Source organism: Podarcis gaigeae, assembly GCF_964106915.1.
Source record: "Podarcis gaigeae genome assembly, chromosome: 15".
NCBI classification, from domain to species: Eukaryota; Metazoa; Chordata; class Lepidosauria; order Squamata; family Lacertidae; genus Podarcis; species Podarcis gaigeae.
This window is the reverse complement of record NC_139692.1, coordinates 11,393,982-11,421,238: the sequence shown is the minus strand read 5'-3', so window position 1 is coordinate 11,421,238 and position 27,257 is coordinate 11,393,982. Positions and strand designations below refer to the sequence as shown.

At 42.5% G+C, this 27,257-nt stretch overlaps 1 protein-coding gene across 2 annotated transcripts in view; it reads left to right on the top strand.

The window, feature by feature from the left end:
- The window catches only part of LOC310832082 (all-trans-retinol 13,14-reductase-like), a 34,178-nt gene extending 10,818 nt beyond the window's left edge, over window positions 1–23,360 (top strand). The window contains exons 6-12 of one of the 2 annotated variants that reach the window (XM_083713586.1): window positions 1,379–1,498; window positions 11,607–11,745; window positions 14,236–14,345; window positions 15,218–15,384; window positions 16,122–16,281; window positions 19,331–22,630; window positions 23,048–23,360. In XM_083713586.1, the coding sequence (XP_083569712.1) occupies window positions 1,379–1,498; window positions 11,607–11,745; window positions 14,236–14,345; window positions 15,218–15,384; window positions 16,122–16,281; window positions 19,331–19,476 (842 nt within the window). In that variant the 3' untranslated portion in view covers window positions 19,477–22,630; window positions 23,048–23,360. Of the gene's footprint in view, window positions 1–1,378; window positions 1,499–11,606; window positions 11,746–14,235; window positions 14,346–15,217; window positions 15,385–16,121; window positions 16,282–19,330; window positions 22,631–23,047 lie in introns of those variants that run through there. The other variant, XM_083713587.1, reaches the window with a different exon arrangement.
- Window positions 23,361–27,257: the final 3,897 nt, after the last annotated feature.

Here is a 27,257-nt window from a genome sequence, read left to right as displayed (position 1 = left end):
CTCAGGATTGGCTACATCAGGAGAGGGGACCACAGGCCTGGGGGCATAAGTACTCTTTTCATCCCCTTGAGTGTTTTTTGTCCAGCAGCTAATTCATGCCTGGATGGAAGGTGCTGTGGCTGTAAAGACTGTGAAGAGAATAATTGGGTGCACTCTCCCTAGGTAAAGGTAAAGGTAAAGGGACCCCTGACCATTAGGTCCAGTCGTGACCGACTCTGGGGTTGTAGCGCTCATCTCGCTTTATTGGCCAAGGGAGCCGCTTACAGTTTCCGGGTCATGTGGCCAGCATGACCAAGCCCCTTCTGGCGAACCAGTGCAGTGCACGGAAACGCCGTTTACCTTCCCACCAGAGCGGTACCTATTTATCTACTTGCACTTTGACGTGCTTTCGAACTGCTAGGTTGGCAGGAGCAGGGACCGAGAAATGGGAGCTCACCCCGTCGTGGGGATTCAAACCGCCGACCTTCTGATCAGCAAGTCCTAGGCTCTGTGGTTTAACCCACAGCGCCACCCTACATTTGATCAAATCTATGCTTCCAGGTGCCATAAGAAAGCTGCAGAGATAGTGCAGGATAGTGCGCACCCTGGAAATGATCTCTTTCAGCTTCTGCCTTCTGGAAGAAGGTACAGGGTTATAAAGACTATGACTGAGAAACAGTTTCTATTCAAATGCGATTTTGGTTTTAAACACAGTGTAAGGTAGTCTCTCTGGGGACGCGGGTGGCACTGTGGGTTAAACCGGTTAAACCGATCGGAAGGTCAGCGGTTTGAATCCTTTAGAGAAGGAATCTCCACATGCTCTTGCTTTCAGCACATTTTCCAGGGTGCATTTAACTTGCAAAAATTAACATCACTCTGACGTTTGTCTTGCCTGAAATTTAGGTATGTCAGTGAGTCTCTTGTGAAGGACAGGGAAAGAGAGGAGACGCTTGAACCTTCATGTGAACCAAGGCAATAAACAATCCTACCAAATCTCTTCCCACCCACATTAAACTTCATTGAAGGTGTTTAAGCTGCTTACATGCTTAAACCCTCCCTCTTAATTTCACTGAGCCTCTTTTGCCAGTTGAAGGATTGCCTGTAATATTGATCACCCGCCCCAACCCTTCTTCCTCAGACCATCTGCAAAATGAGAATGATTGTATTGGCATACTTTGCAAGGTTGCAGTAAAAACTAACAGAAACCCTTGGAGGTGCCACCAAAAAGAAACATTAAAAACAAAAACAAAATCTCACCTCCTTACCAGCTTCCAGCTATGAATTGTCATTGGTTGAGTCTTCTCTGTGACTGGCAGGAAAGGATTTCTCCCTGATCTTTGATTAGAGCAATCAAAAAGAAACTTTACCCGGTCTGAACACATTTTGGTCTTATTTTCAGGTGTAAGCGTAAAGAAAGGTCAAGATCTTGTTAACATCTATGCTCCTGTTGTGATTTCTGATGCTGGCATCTTTAACACCTATGAGCAGCTCCTGCCAAAGGAACTGCGGGCTTTGCCAGGTAAGAGGACACAGGACAATTTGTGTTTCCACTGTGTAGGTGTATGGTGGGTTTGTAGCCATGGGGGGGGGGCAGATTTTATTACTGGGAACACATAGGTTTCATGCTAGAGCTCTCTCACTTGCACACAGTCAGGGCCAGATTTAGGTTTGATGAGGCCCTAAGCTACTGGAGGTAATGGGGCCCTTTATATGTCCAGCTGTCCTTTGTCAACAACAAATTGTCGCTGTTTTTTGTGTTGAATATATGCTATATGGTAATTTGTGGACCTAATAGGTATCTAAAGCCATTTGCACATAACAAAATATGTATTTTATCAAAGTAATTGTTGAACTGAAATACAATTAAGAAGCATATTAATAGTGAAATAATTATTAAGCTCTAACTGTATGTAGGTTTTATTTTATTTATTTTTTATCTTATATTTTGGAAATGTACATGCAGTTGGTTTTCTTCCCTTTAATTTTTTGGGGGGCCCCAAAAGAGTGGGGCCCTAAGCTATAGCTTGTTTAGCTTATACGTAAATCTGGCACTGCACACAGTCCTGCAATTTTATGATTATAGCACCAGAAACTATACAGGCACTCCTTGTTTTTTTGTGGAGGTTCCCTCCACGCTCATCGGTGGAGCAGGGATAAGCCCATTCTGTCCCATCCCATTCCATCCCTTTTCATGCTGTGTTTATGACATTTTGGGGCTACCGGTACTTCCTGGTTCTGCACCGTGTGAATGTGCATGATCAGGCGTCATTCAGGTGCTCCTAAATCGGGAGTTTCCTGTAGTGTATCTTCGCAAATTCCTTTCCTTTCCTTTTCTTTTCTTTTCTTTTCTTTTCTTTTCTTTTCTTTTCTTTTCTTTTCTTTTCTTTTCGAGGTACACGTTTTAAAGACGTAAGTGATCAACATATACAAAGCCTTTAGGTAATATTGCCCTGTGATTCAACTGTTTAGAGTCTATGACGTTTTCAGTACCCTGAATATAGTGAAGCTGGTAAACATTTCTTCCCCAGAGTTTTCTTGTGTCAAAAGCACCTTTTGCAGCTATACAGATGGCAATGTAGTAGATTCTTTTTTCCTTTCTTTTATTGTGTTAGAAAGGACATAATCAAAAATGAGAACTCCATCCTACACACCTCACCCTCCAAGCACAATGCCATTCAAACATGCAATGATTTCTCATTTACACAAAACTATCTTTCCATAAAGGACGCAGGTGGCGCTGTGGGTTAAACCACAGAGCCTAGGACTTGCCAATCAGAAGGTCGGCGGTTCGAATCCCCGCGACAGGCTGAGCTCCCGTTGCTCGGTCCCTGCTCCTGCCAACCTAGCAGTTCGAAAGCACGTCAAATTGCAAGTAGATAAATAGGTACCGCTCTGGTGGGAAGGTAAACGACGTTTCCATGCGCTGCTCTGGTTCACCAGAAGCGGCTTAGTCATGCTGGTCACATGACCCGGAAGCTGTACGCCGGCTCCCTCGGCCAATAAAGCGAGATGAGCGCTGCAACCCCAGAGTCGGCCACAACTGGACCTAATGGTCAGGGGTCCCTTTACCTATCTTTCCATATGTCCATGTGATGTAGGTTCTTTTTTTTGAAAGCAGAGATGTGGAAGCCCTGCAAGTGTTGTTCAGGGATGATGGGAGTTGTAGTCCAGCAACATCTGGAGGGCCACAAGTTCTCCACTCTTCTTCTAAAGCAGAGGAGGAGTTCCAATCAGGATCTTATTACCAAATGGCATGTAAGGTGGGAAATCGTTTTGATTTCCTAAGCTATGATGGAACTCAGTGGAAAGTCTGTGGGAGAAGCATGTTCAGCCTTCCTTTCCCGTCCTCCTCCAACAACACCACTAAGGGAGGGGAAATGCAGGTGGCTGTAATGTGGATTGTGTGAGTATATTATACATCAAAATCTGAGCACTCCACCGCTACTCTTAAAAGAATCTTTAAGCCGGGAGATTGGATCAGAGGAATTTCTATACTACAGTTTTATTGGAAGGGGGAGCGCAACAAGCTCCTAATCATGCTTGATATTTTACTTACTTACTTAGCCTTATTAGCTACAAGATTGTGGAAGATCTTACTTTAGTCTGCTATGACTCCTAAGCTCCTCTTTTCTACATTCCTCTGTACATACATTTTTGGCCTGCATTCCTTTACCCTGAATTCTATTCTCTCAATAATTAAATGCTTGTTTGTACTAAAAAATGCTTGTGTGGATAGCTTAAACCAAGCCTTCAGTGCAAACCGCATTTCCGTATGCTCTGGTTTCCGTAACGGTGTTCTGTTGCGCCAGAAATGGTTTAGTCCTGCTGGCCACGTGACCTGGAAAGCTGTCTGTGGACAAACGCTGGCTCCCTTGGCCTGAAAGCAGCGATGAGCGCCGCACCCCATAGTCACCTTTGACTGGACTTAACCATCCAGGGGTCCTTTACCTTTACCTTTCCCCCAGTGCTTTCCATTGTGAAAGAGGGGAGTGGAAAGGCTGAATAGGACAGGCAGCTTGAAAAACAAGACTTGCTGTGTTTTTGGTTTACCACTTGTGGTTTGTTTGAGTGGTAAACCATGACAAATCAAGCTATGCATGTGTATAGAGTCCTGGAAGATTCCTGGAAAACTGTCCAGAGGTCCTTTCAGTGCAATCCAGCCCAGTCTTCAGACCTAGCTGTGTCTTTGCCAATTTCGTGCTGTTTTTGCCTATGACAAATTTTGCTCGGATATGTTCTGTTCCATTATTTCCTCCTTTTTAGTTATCCATCCGCAGCATTGAAACAGGAATGTTTTTCCATGTTGATACAGCTAGAAAACATAGGTTCTACAACTTTCACCTGATAGTGCCTAAACTGAAAATAGTTATACCAACCTTCCGGAATTCTCTGCAGGTTCCGGGATCTACTGCATATATAACATTTGGCTCTTCAATAGCTAACATTTTGCCGTCTCTGTAAGACCTTGGTCCAGTTCGGATACAGTGCATTCCCTGGGTCACTCCATCTACTCTGCTTTGCAGGGCTGTGTGTGTATTCTATCACCAAAAGTATCCAAAATGCCTAATATATAGCTGAAGACCATAAAAGATGCAGTAATAAAATGACCAAGCTATTTCAAGTTGGAATGAAATGGCACTATAGGGTTCACCTAAAAGACTTCACAGGCCTCCCTTTCCAAGTGCTTCTCAAAATTTTAAACTGTGGGTTTTAAAATATTTTATTTACCAAAATTTATATATCACTTTCTACAACAAAAGGCTTCTGAGTGGTTTAAGAGAGTCATTAAATATTCCAGCAACAAAAAAACCCCAAAACATATACAGTGGTACCTCGGGTTAAGAACTTAATTCATTCCGGAGGTCCAGTCTTAACCTGAAACTGTTCTTAACCTGAGGTACTACTTTAGCTAATGGGGCCGCCCGCTGCCACCAAACGATTCCTGTTCTCATCCAGAAGCAAAGTTCTTAACCCGAGGTACTATTTCTGGGTTAGCGGAGTCTGTAACCTGAAGCGTCTGTAACCTGAAGCGTCCGTAACCCGAGGTACCACTGTATAGTAATTACAAAATATTTCTACTTACTAAAACTATGTACATGCTAAAATTACATGCCTAACCAGCTTGCTGAAACAAAAATGGTTTTAGCAGGCTTCTTATAACTTGATACTAAAAGAAGAGCATCTGTAGGGAGGGAATTGCATACCCTGGGCACTGCTTACCCCTTTTCTAAAACATTTAGGGACCTATAGTTTATCAAAAGGGCTACCTCTTACAGCTGAGCCTGCCCAGTTATTGGTATCTAAAGATGCCTGACTCTGGGTGTCCCTACCTTCTGAGGTGAGGTGGGTGGCTACTACCAGTACTGTAATTAATTTAACATCAAATTGCAAATAGTTCAACCTTCAGAGTTGTGACCCTCCACTATGGAACTTGCTGACTTTCTAAAGAACGGTTTTTTATTTGCTGCAAATGGCATTATTGTCAGTATTTAACAAATAAAATACACATTTACTTCAGAAAATAACACTACTGACATTCCTGTTGACTGGAATGCTCCCCCCCCCCCCAGTTATCTTCTGATTTTAACTATTTTAATCTGCTGCTGTTCAGAATTGTGCTGCCGCCTTAAAAAAAAAAAAGTATGTTTTAATTGAAAAGTGGGACAGAAGTTCTAGAATGCCATGTTCCTGCTTGCCATCTGATCCCCACTATCAGAGGCTATGGGTCAAAGGACTCAAATTATGGGGCCAATCCATAAGGGATAAAAGGGGGGGGGGTAAACAGGAGATGAATTTATGCATTGGCTTTAATAGGATTCAACTTTTCCAAGACTTCCTTTCAGCTCTAATAATACTACGTGTGGTTTTTCTTTCAAAACGGCCAGTCCTCTGTTTTGCTAGCACAATCCTTCTAAATCTCATGGGAGTTTTTCAGACTACCAGTATGCCTTGGAAGGATCAAATTGTAAGCAAATTTTAATAGCTTTGAAAGAAATCTCACGTGTTGCTCCTAAGGCTCTTGAAATAAACACAGTGTGTTGAATAGAAAGATTTCCTTTAACAAATGAGCCTAAGTGAAAGGGGGAAAGACTGCCAAGTGCTTAACATGAGCTGTACAATGTTGGGTAGTGCAGAGTACTGTATATAAAAGTTACAGGTAAAGCTTCAGGTTTTTAAGTAATCTAAAGTGGGGCAGGCAGAAAGCTGCAGTCCATAAACCCAGCATGGCTTACAATAAGCTTACGATTGACACATGAGGAAAAAGTGATGGGGAGGGAAAAGGGAGGAAAGCAAGTTGAGGCACTGGTTCTTATAATGACCAGCCAGTTCAGGAAGCCTGATGGAATAGCTCCTACTAGGTAAAAGTTCGTGGAAGACCAAAGGTCTTTTCCCACCTAAATTAAGCTGTTAAAATGAAGGACATTAATCAAGAATGGACTTTTGTGTGACAGGACCGTGAACTTAGTTTGATTCTAGTACTGAAAACAAAATCTTCAGCTCAGAGTGCCCAGTTCTATGTCTTATGCACCTGGTTCTGGTTGGTAAATCCTGGAGTTCTTCAAGAAAAATAAAAAGTCGTAGTTCTGACAAGTCTGAAGTCTGTCCACCATTAATCTAAAGAACCCCCAAGAAACCTACGCCACACCAGAAAACACTGGGTACTAAATATATATTATGCCACAAGTTTCAGTAGATATTTTACAGGCAATCAATAGATTAGTACTACAAAACTCAAAAGTGTCAAAGTCAAATACATGCTTGGGTGACAGCCAATGTTGTCATGCTTAGAGCAATCCTACAGATGTCAGTGAACTTCAGTTATTCCATTAATTTTAATGGTCATCCGTGAGAACGACTTAATTAGAACGCCCTTTGTTATTGAATGACCTATGCCCAGTAAGGTTTTTTCACTCCATAACTTTAATACTAAAACACTGTGGGGTGTGTCTGAAGCATCTTGTGTAAGTCATACATTTGTCTTTGGTTCACTTGCTGTTGTGCAAGTTGCTTTATTAATAATAGCTAATCAAATAATAGTGTTTCCTTTTGTCTTTCTTTGCTTGTCCTTTTGTTTTTAGTGAGCGTTGGCCAATCCCATCTATTCCAACCATGGCCCTGCCTACAAAAAATACACAATACTACGCTGATCGTGCAAAAGGGGATGAAGAACCTGCAGTTCTTTAGATGCTGTTAGGACTTCAGCTCCCAATAGCCCCAGTCAGCATGGTCAATGATCAGGGATGATGGGAGTTGTAGTCTAACAACATCCAGAGAGCAGCAGGTTCCTCAACCCTGATGTAAATTAATGTGCCCTTACTCTGAACTTTACCTTACACTATTCTCCAGTGGATAAAATTAATAGGTATGCTACATATTACCTGGTGGTGGTGGTTGTAACATAAATATTCTTCCAAATGTCACTGAAAATCTGCTTGTTGTAACATCTTGGCCACGCTCTTTGCAATTTGCAATACTTGCATACAGGGGCAGAATTCAATAAAGGGTTCCATATGTTTTCAAGGATATTGATATTGATATCTATATTGATAGATGCACAAACCTGTTTAATTAGTGTAATGTGTGCAAGCAGCGGATACCTTTCTCTTAAAAGTAAAAAATAACCTTGTATTTTGTTGAATGAACAGCCGCGCGTAAGAGGATTTGAGTCTCCTTCACGTAAGTTTCTGGGGCAGCAGTTGTTTATCCTTGACAAAAAGACCTTGAGGTGAAAAGTTGACACAAGATGACAGGAGTCCTAGTGAACTCCTGCGAGTTCTTCAACTGTAAAAAATTAACTTGAGATGTCTAAAGCTAATGGGAGATTTAACTTGACCTTCTATGCCACCCTGATTCTGTGATTAACTTTTAGCAGGAGATTATGCACCTGCTCACGCAAAACCATTTACCCTCAGTCAACCTCCCTTTCCAACAGCTACTCCTGGAATTATCCCTTTTTTAGGAGTAAAAATTGTTTTGACCAAATAGGAGTCAAGATATAGACAATCGTTGAAATGAAGTGTTCCTCTAGGACACTTGGAGAACAATTCTGAATTGCAGATCCACTTTAATATTCCAATAGTTCAGAGGTTTCCATGAACTGCAAGTTGGAATATTAAATTAGGTTAAGTTTATCACAGTGAAGTAATGCTGGAGGGGAAATAAAGTAAGGTACAGGAAACTTTCTTATTCAATCAATCAATCAATTCTTCATTGTGGTCCAAAGACCCACAAATAGATTCCAATACGATAAAAAACACATTAAAAGCACACATACTATTTGGACAATGAATAAAACTAGGCTTGTTTCAGACTTTTATCTAATACAAAGTACTCTCTGATCCTGACCACCTCAGAAAGAAAGTTTCAATTACAAGAGATAACGCTGGGAATCTAATCTTCTAATAGGTACATAACATAGAATTCTGCAGGTAGGAAACTTTCTTATTGTAATTAAGGAGCCTAACACCGAGTAAACTGGCAAAAATGTATAAATCTAAATCAAACAAGTGTTGGAAATGTAAAGAGAAAGAAGGTTCTTTTTATCATATGTGGTGGTCTTGTAATAAGGTTAAAGCTTATTGGGAAATGATATACAATGAATTGAAAAGGATGTTCAAAATAACTTGTGTAAAAAAAACAACAGAAGCTTTTCTTTTAGGAATTATAGGGACAGAACTACCTAAATTGTATAGAAATTTATTTATGTATGTTATGCTACTACAGCAGCAAGAATGCTACTTGCCCAAAAGCGAAAAGAAGCAGAAGTCCCAGCAAAGGAACAATGGATACAAAAACTTATGGAATATGCAGAAATGGCAAAATCAAGATAACAAACTTTTTTATAAAAGAATGGAAATGGTTTATTGAATATTTACAGATAAATTGCAAACAAATAAAAACACTGGCAGTATTATTGTAATAACCTGCAGTTTCATAAGAGTATATATTTAAAGTACCGTAGATAATTAAACAAGCAAATTAAACAAATTTGGATATGCAGAAGATATTAAAAAATAAATTTAAGGAACTGCAGAAAGAGGGGGAAGAAAGTCAAACTTTGAAACGTTATTTTTTAAAATGCTTTTTATTAACTTTTCATTACAACACGCACACACACAACACTTAAGAAACAAACTAAAAAAAAAACCACGAAACAAATGACAAACATATAGTCATAAATCTGAAAGTTCTTAGATACGGACTTATGTTACCCTATTTTCTCTTTCCAATTCGTATTCTATTCTAATAGACTTCCTTCCTCCTCAAAGTAGTTCTGGTTTCGTGTCTGATAAACTGTTTCTTTCTCATTTCATCATTTCTACTCTTCTCCATATACTATGCTTGTAGACCATAATTTGTTTTGCAAAAATTACTCAAAGCAAGTCCAGGTTTGGTTTGGGGGCACTGTTTTTTTAAAGTAATTTCTGTACACTCCCCACTCTTTTTGAATTTTTTTGTTAGACTGTTCCCTAATTGCATCCATCATTTTTGCCAATTCAAGATAATCAAATAATCTGTCTTGCCACTCTTTTGTGTTGGTACTGTTTCACTTTTCCATTTTTTTGCAATTAAAATTCTTGCTGCCAATGATACGTAAAGGAATATTCTCTTATTTTCATTTGGGATGTCTAATATGCCCAATTTTGACCAAACTGCGGGAGGCAGTGGAGGACAGAGGTGCCTGGCGTTCTCTGGTCCATGGGGTCACGAAGAGTCGGACACGACTAAACGACTAAACAACAACAACAAATATGCCCAATAAAAAGGCTTCTGGTTTCTTTATAAAAGTTTGTTTAAATATTTTTTTCAACTCCTCATAAACAGTGACCCAGAAGCTCTTAATTTTCAAACGTTAAATTTTCAAACGTTAAATTGATTTTAAAACTAGTGAAATGTATAAACATGAAAAGTGTATATATATATATATATAGAGAGAGAGAGAGAGAGAGAGAGAGAGAGAAAGTAAATAAGGAGAATGAGTTGGGCAGTTGCATCCCAAGGAGAGGTTAATAGTTACCTTCACATGGCACAGGTCATACAGCAAGGGTAAGAGATGGAAATTAATATTTGGTAGGAGTAAAAGCTAGTGATGTTTCATAGCTGCTACCTAATCTTAAGGTAAAGAGCATATTTTGGGGGGGGGGGTAAGGTTCACCCCAAGGAAGAACTTGCACATATCATTTTAAGTGAGATGATCAAGTTTCTCCTTCATGTTACCCAGAAAGAAAAGTGAATATGCAAATCCCTTGTACACCTCTGTCTTGTTGTTTTGAGGTAATAAGCAAAGCCAGTGCTTAATTCCTGATGAACACAAGGTGCTTATAGCAATTTCTCTGTGAATGAATAATAAAGCATTGACTCTGTCCCTCTGGCTTCACAAAGAGCCATTTCAAGATCGCTAAACAACTACATCTGATGAGTCAAACATCCCGTTGCTCTCTATCCTGGCTTCTTTCTCAAGCTGCCAGACTTCTCTTTAATCAGTAGTTGATGGGGGGAAATTGATCGTACAATATAAAAACGTCAGCTCTGTGGGTGGTACAAAATTATCCAGAAGAGAAAAATCTCACTGTGTTGTTGCTTGTTTGGTTTAGGAAATCACCTTGGCACAAACAGACTGAAGCAATTTTTAACCATCAAGACCTATAGAAGTAAATTCATGTTGTTAGCTATTTGATTCCTGAAAACCCACTGTCCAGTTAAGTTAAGGAGGTGTAAGAGAAGAAGGAAGGAAAGAGATGGGGATGAATGGGTCATAACAGCTGTTGCTTAGGACCAATATCTTGTGCAACAAATTACCGTACTCTAGAAAGGCAACTTATATTACCTTGAATGTGTATGACTAAATTCATTCAGATTTACCTCATACGCTTCTAGACTCAGTTCCAGGAGTTCCTCTACCTATTGGTTGGAGAGCTCGACTTTCAAAGCTATAAAAGCAGTTGCTTAGCACATAAGTGCGCACATTGAATCCAACAAGGTGCACCTTTTTTGGGGGGATCCATGAGGGAGGGAGGTTGGCTTTAAAAAGTTGCTTTTATTCCAATTTCCCAATCTAAGATGCCAGATGGTGCTGTTTTGTTTTGTTTTGTTTTGTTTTGTTTTGTTTTGTTATAATTTTTATTAGTTTTTTAACATACCATTTTCAACAATAATTAAACATGCTTTTACATCTTATACAATTTTTTGACTTCCATCAATCCTGTCTGAAAAATTACCAATCTAATCTCTTAGTATACATTTCTTACTTTCCCTGTTATATTTAAAACTCATAACCAATATCTCTATTCTTTATCTAATTTGTAATGCTTCATATATTTCTCCTCACAAAACTTCTTATAGCCCTACTAGCGTAATTTGTTGGTTACAATTGCTCTTCAAATAGTTCATATATTTCTTCCAATCTTCTGTAAATCTCTGTTCCTGCAGGTTTCGAATTCTTCCTGTCATTTTGTCCAATTCTGCATATTCCATTAATTTCGTCTGCCATTCTTCTTTCGTTGGGATTTCTTCCTGCTTCCATTTCTGTGCAAATGGATGGTGCTGTTTTGATTCATAATTTTACTTCTAGAGCTTACCTGCCTCGTCTTCCCCCATTTTACTTCCCTCTATTTGTCTTTGGGCAGGTGTTCAGAACCAGCTCTCCATGATGAATCATGGCATAGCAGGAATCAGCCTATTCATCGGACTCAAAGGTTCCAAGGAAGAACTGGGATTTGAAGCTAAGAACTACTACATCTACCGACACAACAACTTCAGTGAAGCGTAAGGTGTAACTTTGCTACCGAAGCAGCTAAGAGGGGAAATTTGAAATTTATTTGACCACAGCGATATGGAGTGAAGAGAACCTTCTCTCAACTCAGTCATATGGCCGAAATTGTAGAAGTTATATCCAAGATGGCATCACCCTTGTCTCATCCTTCTGTATGCATGAAACCAGTGCTTTTTTTCTATTAAAAAAATGTTTAGGGGTACTCTCATTTTCCTACTCATATTGAAATGCTGCCCCTCAATGAGGCCAAACTTAGAATCACAAAATGTTTTGGGGTATGCGTACCTCTGCGTCCCCCCAGGGAAAAAAAAGCACTGCATGAAACCAAAATAACCCAGGAGTTTCCTAATGAGGAAATGAACATTTGGGGACTTTTTATTTGAGGGGGGCGAAGGAATAAAGTGACCCAAGGAGTGGTAGGTAGGAGAGAAGTCTGTCAGTGGACTAATAATAATAATAATAATAATAATAATAATAATAAAATTTATTTATACCCCGTCTTCCCCGGCCAGAGCCGAGCTCAGGGTGGCTAACACCAATAAAATCACAGTAAAAATATCATAAGAGGGACAGAGAGGGAGGGGAAACTCAATTTAAAATACAGATTAAAATGCAATTTAAAATGTAGCCTCATTTTAAAAATAGTCGATAAATCAAGACCATAAGGGGAGGGAAAACATAAGGGTCAGACCGAGCGAGTCCAATGCAAAGGCCAGGTGGAACAGCTCTGTCCGTCACCCAGTAGAACCGATTAGCAGGAGACAAAAGAAACTGCTTCTTCATTTATTGGATAGCTAAACTATGGAATTAATCAGGCAACAGTGTGGTGGTGTGGCCGCTAACTTTTTAGAAGGTCATTTTTTCTGATAGATCTTTTTCAATAACCTCTAAGTGGCTTTTGGCTGTTGAAGCTAAAGGGAGCCGCAGTGAATACCAGTTGCTTGAGGGCAACAGCAAGTGAAATCTGTTGTCTTCATGCCTTGCTGTTTGGTTTTTGGGAAGCATCTGACTGCCACCATGGGAAACAGAAAGCAGGACTAGAGGGATTTAAAAAAAAATCTAGGAAGGGTCTTCTCATCTCTGGTTTTCCACCTCCACACACTGCTGGTTAACACAGCTTTTGCAAAATTATATGAATTTAAGGTTAAAGTACTGAGCATCTTAAATCTTCTAGGACAGGCATCCCCAAACTCGGCCCTCCAAATGTTTTTGGGACTACAATTCCCATCCTCCCTGACTACTGGTCCTGTTAGCTAGGGATGATGGGAGTTGTAGTCCCAAAACATCTGGAGGGCCGAGTTTGGGGATGCCTGTTCTAGGAGGTAATAATATAAAATATATTATAATATATATATATATATATATATATATATATATATATATTTATATATTATATAAATAATATAAAATATATGATTATAAATGATAATACCACTAAAAGTAATGATACGAGATCAAGTTTCAGTTTCCAAATAATAATACTAGAATTGCCGGACCACGCTAAACAGATAGCCAAATCTTATGAAATGTCTCATTCCCAGAATTTATAAACCAGGACCATTTTTCTACAAACTTGCTTGTTTGTACCCTATCTTGACTTCTTAGGGAGGAGGTAATGTCAGTTTAACTGGCTCACTTTGCATATCACGACAAATCATAGCTAATTGTTTGTTTGCCATTAATGTGGAGATCCATCATGCTTCGCTCCTTCCCTCAGACCCAGCAGGATTGGTCAGCCAAGAACAGACTTGGCTTTATGGTTTGCCATCCTTTGTGAAAGCTGCCTTTGAGAGTGTTATTTTATTTGTTCATATATACAACTCATAACTGTATACAAATGCAAATTAGATACTTGCCAGTAGTTGATCAATAACGTTCACTTAGCAGCCAAATTTTAGCTCCCTTGGCTGCTGTGTCGATAGCCCCTTGTCTTTGTTCTTGTCTGTAGAAAAAGCACCTGAAATGATCTTGTACAATGGCTTTATGGAGTGGGCCTTTATGGTGATGCAGAACTAAACTCTGGCACTCTAAATTCTAATTCTCTTGACTGTATTTGGGTTGGGTAGATCTGAACTGAATTTTCAAAACTTTCTCCTGGTTTAACACATTTTTTGTTTTTAACTGGCTGTGAAAATGGTATATCAGAACTGGTAAGCACAAATGCTCTGACATGTTTCCTCCTGGAGCCTGGTAGTTTTGTTTTTTCTATGCTTACGCTCCAAAGGAATGTAGCTTTCATCGCAGCACAGCACGCTTTTTTCCAAAGGCATTCAACAGTGTACACTGCCCCCACCCGGCTTTCCCTTGTGGGAGACAGGAGAGAAGGCTAAAAATTTAGGCCAGCCAAAAAGTTATAAGCCGCAGAAATTGTAGACACTTTCAACTCTCTCAAGCTTTTTCCCGTCTCCAGCATTAATAGTACAGTTTGATAATTTGTACACATTATGAAGTCAAAGTTCAGAGTAAGTCTTCTTTCTTGATAGGTTCGTTCGTTACTTCAATTGTTCGAGAGAAACCGCTCCAGAGAATATTCCCTTGCTATACATTGGTTCTCCATCGGCTAAGGACCCCCTCTGGGAGAAGAGATACCCAGGTAGGGGTGCTGTTTGAAGCAGTAATGCAACATCATGTTTCTTAAGGGATGGGAGGAAATGGAGAAGAGCCAGCAGGGGGGGCTTTGTAGCTCAGAGTTGGGCAACCTGTGGCCCTAAAGCTATGTGCAAATCTTAGCCTGGAATTCTGGAATGAAAGGAGATGGGAAGGAAAAGAGAAAAAGGGTGCCCCACCTGCTTTGGCTTGTGGTCCTGCCCACCACTTGGTTAAGAATTCACCCATTGCCAGTGAGCAGCCCCCAAGAGATTATCCCCAACTTCGGGGGGGGGGTAGTTCTCTTCCATCGACACCCTATCACTACCCCGAACTACCATAGACGACAGAATCTTGGAAACGCAGAGAGCAATCTAAAGGAGAGTGGATCTTAGGATCCAGATTCACTGATGGGCCCATGACTTACTTTGTTAAAGGGTTTGGATTTGACGTAGGGTGATGGGCTTGAGACGTGATCATGAATGGGCTGGGATACCAGATCAGGGAAACAAGATGTCATCGTCACAGAGGCCAGATACCAGACTGAACAGTTGGGCCACTGAGTGAAGACAACACAATTTGCTCAGATAGCCAAACCAGACTAGGAGGAAGAACTTTATATGCCTCTCCATTGGGCTGCAACGTCAGATAGCCAATTTCAGGCCAGCTGACAGTATTCAGGTCAATACAGCTTGGGTCGCTGGCCAAAGGCCCTAGAGTGCTGATGGTTGTATGAGATGAGGTGTCATAGAATGCCCAGGTTTGTGAAACGTGCGCCCTTGACACCTGACAAATCTTCTGCAATAATCTGGGTTGGTAAGATGTCCCTTTGTGGCAACCACATCACTAATGAAACGCTTCGTGCCCTTTTCATTATAGGCAAGTCCACTCTAATTGTCCTGGCAGTTGCAAAATATGAATGGTTTGAGGAATGGAAGGAGGAAAAGGTTACTAAGAGGGGAGCGGAGTATGAGGCCTTCAAAAACTGTTTTGTGGACAACATAATGGAAACGGTTCTGAAATTTTACCCTCAAATAAAAGATAAGGTAAGGGCACTCCTTGTCTTGCACCATCAGTTGTGCAAACAGCAGCAAAGAAGGAACTTTTCAGCTCTCTTTAAATAATTTCTAGCATGGTGTTTTAGAAATTGTTTGCACATAAAGTCCTAGATTTGGCATAGCCTAAGGATAGTGATGTTCCCATCCTTTTGAGGTCAATTGAGGTTAGAGACATTACTGATAGCTTATTCAGCAAGCTCATAAGATCAGCTAGGGCTCAGGATGAGTGTCTCTGTCCTTTTGTTATTCTCTTGGAAGCAAGGCCTGCCTTCTACTATTCATTATACTTTCTGTCTATCTGTTGCTTTCGCTCTCTCTGTTTCCATTTCCCTTCTTAATTTAAAGCCCCAAGGTTTCTTAAGGAGATGGTACAGTTCCCGAGATGTTCTGGCCCCAAACTGTGAACAGTTTGGGACCAGAACATCTCGACCAAGTTGAAAATACTGTAGCAGCAAGAAGATTGCAAAAGTCAAGATGGACTTGGAGCAAAACGTTGCAGTGTGGAAAGTTCCCATTCAGAGCACCAGCCAGCCATGCTGGTTTTGATGATATTCTTTATTTTATTCCACTTAACCCCTTCCCAACAGGCAGGCAGCGATCCCACTGAGCATACTCCCTGTCTTCCCTGTGCTATCCTTAAACCCTTTTAAAGGTTTCCCCTGATCCTACTGAATAAATAATAATGAACCTCCCTGCCCATTTGATCTGTCTCTTTCTCTGAACAGATTGAATATGTCTCTGCGGGAACTCCTCTCACCAATAAGCACTACATAGCTTCTGTCCAAGGAGAGATGTATGGTGCAGAGCACAGCATCTCCCGCCTGCAGGTGGAAGTCATGGCCACAATACGCCCTCAGACCCCTGTCCCAAACCTCTACCTAACAGGTAAATGCTACTTCCTTACCAATTCCAGCCTGCCAGAACCCTTCAGGGTTAGGCTTATTTAACTTCTTTAGCCTGTCCCATCCCGAGTGCACAGAATAGATGATGTTTCTGAACTAGTCTTGACTTTGGAAAATAAGGGTTGTCTATTCAGAGTAGGCCCATTGATGGGCTGGGTTAACCTAGGCTCATTAATGGCCGCTCACCAGGTCCCAACAGTGGGCGACATTTGTGGCCCAGCGCACAGCCCCGCCATCTTGGAGCCATGACTGAGAGTTGGGCTGTTGCTCCACCCCCTGGGCTTGCTGCGGGGGCCTCTGGGTTCCCACCAAACCTAGGTGCTTTAAATCGGCCAATCCACAGCGGGCCGGTGGGAGGGGCTAGAGGCGTGGACCGGGCGAGCACAGACTTTGCCCCAGTCTGCTCCTTAGGCAGGCCAGACAGAGTATACCTGACCGGCTGGGGAATTAACATTGATTGTGGGCTGTGAAGCAGAGCCTTCAGGATTGGTTGGCAGCCATCTGATTTTGTGGTTTCAGTTGTAGGTAGTCTTGGTGGTGAGATCACAAGTTCGCGGTCTTGGGTGGTGGTTTTAGACCTTGGGCAGAATCCTTTAGTCCACCATCCAATAATAAATGGGGTACTGTGGTGACGCACCCCTCCTGCGGCAGCGATAACAGGGTCCCCATTAAAGGGGATAGTGAGGGGATTCTATGGCCACGGACACACAGTGGTGGGTCACAGAACTCCCATCAGCAACTTGGAATGGGGGCCAGCTGTGTAAACACACATTTCGCAGTGTCGCCATATTCATGACTATCCCCGTCTTGCCTCAGACCCCCACCGGAGGGCTGAGAGGGATACACGCCCAATGCCTAAGCCAAGGTTTTCCTACATCTGAAATTAATAAAAGTAGTGTCCATTTTAATCCCAATTATGTGTCATGTGTTTTCATTGATGTGTGGTCTGGCTCCCGGGAGAGGGGGAGGGTCTACTCTAATTGGAGCTTAGGAACAAAAACTACATTGGGGGCATTCACTTCCTCCAGCCTTTTTGCCCTAGAGGTGCAGATGAGTGAATGAACTGGGAAAGGAAGAATGGGAATTAACCCAAGCAGATATTGTGGACCGTTTCCCCTAAGCCACACTCACTTGCTCCACACATGACATGATGTGAATGAGGGAAGGACCAAGTAAAGATCCAACTGCAATCGAACTACTGGGAGCCTTAAAGTGCCTGTGGGATTTGTTTTGCTCAGGAGCTGCCAGTCAGAAATATTGAGTTCAGCCAAACCCTGGTGCAGAGAGGGGCTTGCAGTAGGGGCTGAACTTAATTTCTCTAAATGTGAATCACCTGGTACTTGGTGCCTGACCTACCTATCAAAGTGGCCCTCGTAGAGTGGGAAAGCTATGGATGCAGCCACCAGGCTTGATCCAATTCCCCCACCCCTGATCTATAATGTACCCAAAGCCATTGCTTCTTTGTAGAAACAGTGTACGCTTTTCCCTTGCTTCACAGCAAAAGTACTTTGATGAGTTTAAAGCAAGTGGCTTTCCTCTACGACTGCAGATGTAGCGATGCCATCCCTATACAGTGGTACCTCTGGTTGCGAACGGGATCCGTTCTGGAGATCCGGCTGCATCCCAAGGAATTCACAACCAGAGGCGCCGCTTCTGCGCATGCATGCGGCGGATAGAGCACTTCTGCACATGCACACAGGGCGAAACCCAGAAAAATACTTCCGGGTTTGCCACATTCGCATCCTGAAAGATATTGATACAGGCTAGTACCATTGACACCTGTGCCACCTAGTTTAGAGGTTAAGCCAACTTTGTTTTCTTAGATTCAGACCGTCAGTATCTCATAATTACAGTGCAGGGGACCTCAAGAGTTACAGCTTTATAACTTTATCTAATGCGGTGCTGCATTGATTCCTCCCCCCCCCCCCCATGAGTACAATTTTTAAAACCCCTCTTGTAAAGTTAGAAGACGCTTTCAGTCTGGAGGGGCAATTTCGCCCTAGTGCCTGGAATAGCAGGAAGCCACTCCCAAGGGTTAGATCTCGTTCTAACATGAAAATGGCATATTAAACTCAATTAGAAAAATAGAATTAACTAGGTCTTGGGGTGTCTGGGCTTATTTTTAAAGATGCCCGATCTCTCTGTGTGTCCCTTTCTTAGCTTTTCCTACCGGCTACACAAGCGCCTTAAGGGGTTTCTGCAAGTGTCCTTCTGCATAATATACTGTATTTTTTGCTCTATAAGACTCACTTTTTCCCTCCTAAAAAGTAAGGGGAAATGTGTGTGCATTTATGGAGTGAATGCAGGCTGCGCGGCTATCCCAGAAGCCAGAACAGCAAGAGGGATTGCTGCTTTCACTGTGCAGCGATCCCTCTTGCTGTTCTGGCTTCTGAGATTCAGATATTTTTTTTTCTTGTTTTCCTCCTCCAAAAACTAGGTGCGTCTTGTAGTCTGGTGCGTCTTATAGAGCAAAAAATACGGTACTTCAGCTGCACTTTGCTGCACTGAGGTGCTCTCCCAAACATCATTCCTGGCTATTGACAAGTGGGGTGGTGATGAGCAGAAAGATAGACAAGAGTAAAGACTGATAAGAGGCAATTACAGTGGTACCTCTGGATACGAACGGGATCTGTTCCGGAGCCCCGTTCGCATCCTGAAGTAAACATAACACACAACTGCACGTCTGCGTGTGTCTCGTTTCACTGCTTCCACACATGCGCGTGACGTTGTTTTGAGCATCTGCACATGCACGAGCGGCGAAACCCGGAAGTAACACGCTCCGTTACTTCCGGGTCGCCTTGTACCGCAACCCAAAAATACTTAACTTGAAGCTACTTTAAGCTGAGGTATGACTGTGTGCCCATGCTCTCTGTCCATAGAGCATGCGACTCTTAATCTCAGGGTTGTGGGTTAGAGCCCCACATTGGACAAAAGATTCCTGCATTGCAGGGGGTTGCACCAGATCACCCTCGTGATCCCTTCCAACTCTACAATTCTATGACTCCTCCTTGTCTTTTGTTTCCCCCTGCCAGGTCAGGATGTTTTTGTTGGTGGCTTTCCAGGAGCACTTCATGGAGCCATTGTCTGCGCTTCTGCTGTCCTGAAGCGTAATCTCTACATCGACATCATGTGGTTATACGGAAAAATCAAAGCCAACAGTGCCAAGAAGAAAAACTGAGCCTTCAAACTCCACCTCAGAAAGAAAATTTGCTCCTCCTGCTATGTAGACTACCCGCTACCTGGTTTCTCCGTTTCCCCTCCAGGGGATGTCAACAAGGACCAAAATTAGCCATATACCTTGGTTCATTATTGCAGAAAGTTCCGGTTCATGAGTGTTGCTGTGAAACAGGTTGCAGTTTAGTATGTAGGTCCATTAAGCCGTTCTGATAGGTTTGTCGTGGCAGAAATAAGGACTCTACCTTCCAAGCCCTCACGGGTCGGTTTTAAGCATCTTAGTGGTACCGTGGTACCCTAATTGGGGTGGCACTGGCAAGTCCATGGGCTTCAGTGCCAAGGAGAATTGTTGAAGCTACTAGAGCAGCGGTTCGTAGTTCAACAACATCCGAGGACCGACAGGTTGAGAAAGGCTGTACTAGAGGCACCATTCCCTATATTTTGGGTGACTGACTGAGAATTTGTTGTCCCAGGTGATGTAGACCAGAATTGCCCTTTCTCTACAAGGAAGGGTTTCCCTATCAAGTACCGTAACACAGTGGTAGAAAGCATGTTTTAGATGCAGCGGGTTCCAGGTTCAGTTATTGGCATCCTCAGTTAAAGGATCTCAGGGAGCAGGAAAAGCATTTTTTTTAAGATCCTGGGATGCTGCTGCCACTTGATCAGAGCAGCTGCACCAGTAACATCTGACTTGTTTTTAAGTCAGCTTCGTATGTCCATGGTGCTAAAGACCAGGGTGCAGCGCTCTTACGAAATGGTACTGATGCATTCTATGCTACGTATGGGAGCAATATAGGCTAGATCACTTGTAGAGAAATAAGCCTAGAGAAAAGAATGCAGAAATATCCGCATTCACAACTGCCGTTTCCCCAGCTGCCACATGGAAGTGGAAGTAGATGCAACTCACTCCATGTTCCATCTGGTTCATGTTCACACTTTTCATGTCGTGGACGTATGAAGCAAATAAACAGGCTTAACAGAGAAGAATGGGTGGCATCAGTGCACTTGCTTCTATGAGGGGATAGAGCACTTGTGGCAGTGCACAGTGTAAACATGCAAGGGCCTGAAAATGTAGAGCAGTGTTCAGACAGAGACGAAGCACAGCATTTTGTTTCCTCTCTCCTTCCTCTCTCCCTGCCCCAACAGCTTGTTATTTTTTTAAGACTGGGGTGCGTACAAATGTTCTGTTCCACTTGCAGTTGCCATCTGCTCACAAAACACCAATTTTTAAGCTTTGGGATAGAGCGTTGTGCGAGAAAAGTGAAAATTTAAACCCAAATACCGTGGTACCTTGGTTCTCAAACTTAATCCGTTCCGGAAGTCCGTTCCAAAACCAAAGCGTTCCAAAACCAAGGCGCGCTTTCCCATAGAAAGTAATGCAAAATGGATTAATCCATTTCAGACTTTTAAAAACAACCCCTAAAACAGCAATTTAACATGAATTTTACTATAATGAGACCATTGATCCATAAAATGAAAGCAATAAACAATGTACTGCAGTCACACAATGAATTCAGTAGCTGAACTGGGTTCCACACAGTCACAAAAACAAAAAAGAATTGCAAAAACAGAAACTCAAAATAAATAGCATAAACAGGCAGACATAAGCATAACACTCAAAACGGAAGTGTGGCACTCAAATTGGAAGTGTAACACTCAAAACGGAGCACGTTCGGCTTCCCAAAAAAGTTCGCAAACCGGATCACTTACTTCCTGGTTTGCAATGTTTGGGTTCCAAGTTGTTTTGAGTACCAAGGCGTTTGAGAACCAAGGTACCATGTATGTGTTCCTCTGCTTAAGAATGCAAGGGGAGTCCTGCTTTTCAGCATTGTTTCCCACAGCAGCCAGCCCCATGCCTGTTGCCAGCAAGCTTGGTTCAGCTGAAACACTGAATATGCAAAATTATGTGTTTGTTTTAGCTTTTCTCTGAGCATTGAATACAGCACTATAGCAAAGGAATCAGACAAAGCTGTAAGAATTCAAGCCAAGTGTCCTCCCACCAAGGGAAGCCCTTGTTGTGGTTCTCACCAAATGCCCTTCTATCTCTCAGGCATTGTATGGGGAATTTTCCACAAAAACAGGTGGGCATAATGAGCACACCCCTGGATGACATGAGTGCAAAAGCCCAATTACGCCCTGGAATTTCGACCATATCTCATGCAAGTTGTTGTTGTTGTTTATTTGATTAGTCTTGTCCGACTCTTCGTGACCCCATGGACCAGAGCATGCCAGGCACTCCTGTCTTCCACTGCCTCCCGCAGTTTGGTCAAACTCATGTTGGTAGCTTCGAGAACACTGTCCAACCATCTCGTCCTCTGTCGTCCCCTTCTCCTTGAGGCCTCCATCTTTCCCAACATCAGGGTCTTTTCCAGGGAGTCTTCTCTTCTCATGAGGTGGCCAAAGTATTGGAGCCTCAGCTTCACGATCTGTCCTTCCAGTGAGAACTCAGGGCTGATTTCCTTAAGAATGGAGAGGTTTGATCTTCTTGCAGTCCATGGGACTCTCAAGAGTCTCCTCCAGCACCATAATTCAAAAGCATCAATTCTCATGCAAGTAGACACCCTTATTTAGTTATCGATGAACACGAAGAAAAAAACATCCTCCAGCAAACAATATTCCACTGGTACGGTAATTGAACTAAATTTTGATTTTCCTGACTGGAAAATGTTTCCACCTTTTCCCAAAACTGCCAGCTCAGTCACCTGACAGCGAAGTCTGCTTGGCCGCTGACCCTTATGACTCAGCCGCTTTCCAGTGGGAAAATTGTATTGCGATTTCTCTACTTTTATCATTTAACATCCTTTCCTTTCAGCCAGTTTTGCTAGAGCTAAGGATGCAGAGGGAAGTTCCTTTGCACAATCAAAAGTCTTCCCACTAGCACATCTGTTTAGCTGGATGATGTCCATCATCTTTGATCAGGGCTGTAAAAATAACTTGCACATAACCAAGAATTCTGTTGCTGATCATAAAGAGCAAATGACTTGAGAAACTGGGGCAGATGATGTCAATGACAAAGTCAATGCAATTTGTATGTTAGTTTAGGTAGAGAATATGCATATCAGACTTTTATGGAAATGTACATGGTGCCCAATATATGTGTTTATATAGAAATGTATCCCCCCCCTTTGATTTATGGTTTCATTGGTTTATGAAAACTTGTTGTTGTTGTTTAGTCGTTTAGTCGTGTCTGACTCTTCGTGACCCCATGGACCAGAGCACGCCAGGCACTTCTGTCTTCCACTGCCTCCTGCAGTTTGGTCAAACTCATGCTGGTAGCTTCGAGAACACTATCCAGCCATCTCATCCTCTGTTGTCCCCTTCTCCTTGTGCCCTCCATCTTTCCCAACATCAGGGTCTTTTCCATGGATCACTGCCTTGCCGTGGCAAAGGGGCTTGAATAACTCAGAGAAGCTATGAACTATGCCGAGCAGGGTGCCCAAGATGAACAGGTCATAGTGGAGAGTTTGGACCAAACGTGATCCCCCTGGAGGAGGAGCCGGCAAGCCACTCCAGTATCCCTGGCAAGAAAACTCCATGGACAAAGACAACAGGCATATAAAAGTTATGAAAACTAGATCGGTACTTTCCCCCCCTTTGCTGTCCTTTTGTGGGGAGGGGCCATCACTCACAAGGCAGAACCATAGATCAGTGATAGGGAATGTGTTTTGCCTTCAGAAGATTACAGGTTTGCCCCCTGGTATCTCCAGAAAGAGAGAGTTCTTTCATATCACCAGCTATTTGAGAAAGCCATTTTCAATCAGAGATGGACAGTACTGGGCAAGATGCACTGGCAAAAAACCGTGTTAGATGTTTTGTCTCTTAGTTTTGTAGAAGAATACACTTCATGTTTTACAGTATGTATTTTCTATAGAAAAATATATATAACATGTGGACCAGCTCTGTGTCTCAGTCTTGCAATTGTTTTGAACTACTTTTTCTTTTCTTTTCTTTTTAAAAATGCATTTTTCTTCCATCGTGGAACACAAGCAGTGCCAGATTTACATATAAGCTAAACAAGCTATAGCTTAGGGCCCCACTCTCTTGGGGGCCCCCAAAAATGTAAAGGGGAAAAAACTGGGTGTACATTTCCAAAATATAAGATTAAAAAACAAATACAATAAAACCTACATACAGTTAGAGCTTAATAATTATTTTACTATTAATATAGTAAAGGTAAAGGGACCCCTGACCATTAGGTCCAGTCGTGGCCGACTCTGGGGTTACGGCGCTCATCTTGCTTTATTGGCCGAGGGAGCCGGCGTACAGCTTCCGGGTCATGTGGCCAGCATGACTAAGCCGCTTCTGGTGAACCAGAGCAGCGCACAGAAAAGCCGTTTACCTTCCCGCCGGAGCGCTACCTATTTATCTACTTGCACTTTGACGTGCTGTCGAACTGCTAGGTGGGCAGGAACTATTACTATACTTCTTCTTAATTGTATTTCACTATTAATATACTACTTCCTAATTGTATTTCAGTTCAACAATTACTTTGATGAAATACATATTTCGTTATGTACAAATGGCTTTAGTTACCTATTAGGTCCATAAATTACCATATAGCATATACTCAACACAAAAAACAGTGACAACTTGTTGTTGGCAAAGGACAGCTGGACATATAAAAGGACCCATTACCTTCAGTGGCTTAGGTGATTTGCATGTGGCTCCCAGGCAGCTACCTATCAGGGCACTCTGACCTACTTTAGCTGCAACAAGGTGGTGGCTTCATGTGTCTTCAGACCATACCCTACCCAAAAAAAAAGCAAGGGAAGATGGAGTAGAATGAGAGTCTGGAACCTGGTGGAAAGATGTACCCAGCCTAAAAAAAACTGGGGAGATTTGGAGTGCAGATTGAGGATTGAAGCTGGCTGCCGGTGGTTAAATCTCTTTGCACTCCACACAGGTAATTTTACTCTGAGCACAGCATAGTCCTGCAAAGCAGGATAGCACCTATTTTATCTTTCACATCGTGCGCACACACTAGGGGCTAAGAAGATCATGAGCTCTCCTGTGGTGTGGGGGAGAATTACCGTACTTTTCCATGTATAAGACTGTTAAGTTGTGGGTGAACATATCAGACGACACAGCGATTCTTCAAACAGCTCTTGATTATTCACAGGCCAGAACAGAACTGGGCTGAAGGGTTCAGCCAACCTGCTTTTATAGAGCTCAACTGCAAAGCAACAGTAACCATTTTCTGTAACTATCCAATCACTGAACGTCACTTTCAACTCCTTATTTGCATATGTGGACCTGAGTGAAAACTATCTACAGTATCCCCCTGCTGGCCCAGGGTGAGAACTTCAGTACATAACAAAGACGAGGTTTTTCTGCTTAAAAATAATGTTTAAAAATGGGGCTCGTCTTATACATGGGCAGTGCATGGGGGGGGAGACACGACTAGTGATTGGTTGCAGCCGCGAGCTGCAGCTTCTCAGCAGCGATTGGTTGGGTGATTGTTGTCTGCATGAGGAGCTGCTTTGGATTGGCTGCTCCTGCATTAATTGGGTAGTTGATGGTTTGCTGCAGCAATGGCTGCTGTGGATTGGCTGCGGCAGCAGCAATTGGGTGTTCGCTTTCCTGCATTCGGGTTAATGATTTTCTGCATTCCCTGCCCCAAAATAGCTGAACAGCATTGGGTAATCCCCCCCCAAAAAAGCAATAGGTGGGGGAAGTTCAGGAGCTGCTCTGTGTTCCCTAGAACAGTGATAAATCAAGCTATATAAGTCTGGAACCTTTAACAGTCTTGAGGCCAGAGCTCTTTAGGTGGTAAACATACATTCGCAAAATGTGATAACTACAGTCCTGTCGCCCGCCACATTTTGTTGAGTGCAAACTCTGGATGTCTGACGCAAAGTGCTGTCCTTAGAGCACCACTGCGTTAGAGACAAAATTAATCCATCCTACAGAGATTTCTAGACACCCTGGTATGTGGTGTGGTAGTTAAGAGTATCAGATATGGGCTGGAGAGGGGTATGCAGGTTCTAAATCTTAGCTCAGCCATAAAGCTCCCTGATTTACCTTGAACCAGTCCCACACACAAACACAGCCTAGTCTGCCTCAGAGGATAAAGTGGAGGTGGAGAACTCTGTTTGTTGCATTGAGATCTTTTCAGGAAAGGCAAAGGTTGTTTTTTTTAAGACGTGGGTTAAACCACAGAGCTTAGGACTTGCCGATCAGAAGGTTGGCGGTTCGAATCCCCACAATGAAGTGAGCTCCCATTGCTCGGTCCCTGCTCCTGCCAACCTAGCAGTTCGAAAGCACATCAAGGTGCAAGTAGATAAATAGGTACCACTCTGGCAGGAAGGTAAACGACATTTCCGTGTGCTACTCTGGTTCACCAGAAGTGGCTGAGTCATGCTGGCCACAGGACCTGGAAGCTGTACGCCGGCTCCCTTGGCCAATAAAGCGAGATGAGCGCCGCAAATCCAGAGTCGGCCACGACTGGACCTAATGGTCAGGGGTCCCTTTACCCTTTACTAAATAGTAGACCTCCTTGGTCCATGAGACTCTGTTGGACCAATCTTTATTCAATTTTGATTATTTTATGTATTTATAAACTACAGCACAGCCTGAAGCCGCTGAAGACAAAAGTGAGATGAAGTACAAACAAAAAACAAAAAATGCAAGCTTTAAAAACAAAACCATTTCTACAGATGGTGTTTTTGCCATATGGCAAAAAATAAAAGCAACAAGCAGTTTTTGTTTAGACACACTTTTTTTTAATTGCTTAAAATAAAAAAAAACTGACACCTGTTTTATCTACTACAGCTGTCTGTTTACATGATATAGTCTCTGTTTCTACATTGCATTTTATAATATTAAAATATTGCATTGTAGTTATGTGAATTGTTGTTAGCTGTTAGCAGTGGTGTGTAAGCACTGGAAGGTGATATATGAATGTTTGTATGAATGAATCCACTGCAGGAGTTGCCGGAAGGAGCCATGCAAGGCATCATCCAACCATTTTAGGGACCACTAAGGATTTGGGACGTGGGACGCGGGTGGTGCTGTGGGTTGAACTACAGAGCCTAGGACTTGCCGATCAGAAGGTCGGCGGTTCGAATCCCCGTGATAGGGTGAGCTCCCGTTGCTCGGTCCCTGCTCCTGCCCACCTAGCAGTTCGAAAGCATGTCAAAGTGCAAGTAGATAAATAGGTACCACTCCAGAGGCAAGGTAAACAGTGTTTCTGCTCTGGTTCGCCAGAAGCGGCTTAGTCATGCTGGCCACATGACCCGGAAGCTGTACACTGGCTCCCTCGGACAATAAAGCGAAATGAGCGCTGCAACCCCAGAATCGGTCACGACTGGACCTAATGGTCAGGGGTCCCTTTACCTTTACCTTTAAGGATTTGTGTAAGGTTTACGCCCTAGCCTCTTCTTCCAATATCCCTGCTCAGAGTTTTCCTTCCCAGGTTGACAAGTCGCACCTGCCCCTAAAAGTGGCATGACACCTGCTTTAAATGACATTTACATCTAGCCTATCTACTCCAGGACATTGACTCTTATAGAACATTACAGGTTGCCAGATTCCTGATTTCAGTTCTTTCATATAAAAGACTTCATGGAATGCTGCATGACTATTAAAAATCTAGTAAACTCTATGCACCATCTTTATCTTCAAGGCCACAATACGGTACATATATCTAGAGATTGTATGTAATGTGAAGGAGATTATGCGTTGAAATATTTTAGTTGATATTTTAGAATGTAAAATGCTATTTTATTTATTGATTGGTTTTACCTTGTGGGCTTATAGCTGAATAAAGTATTATCTATCTATCTA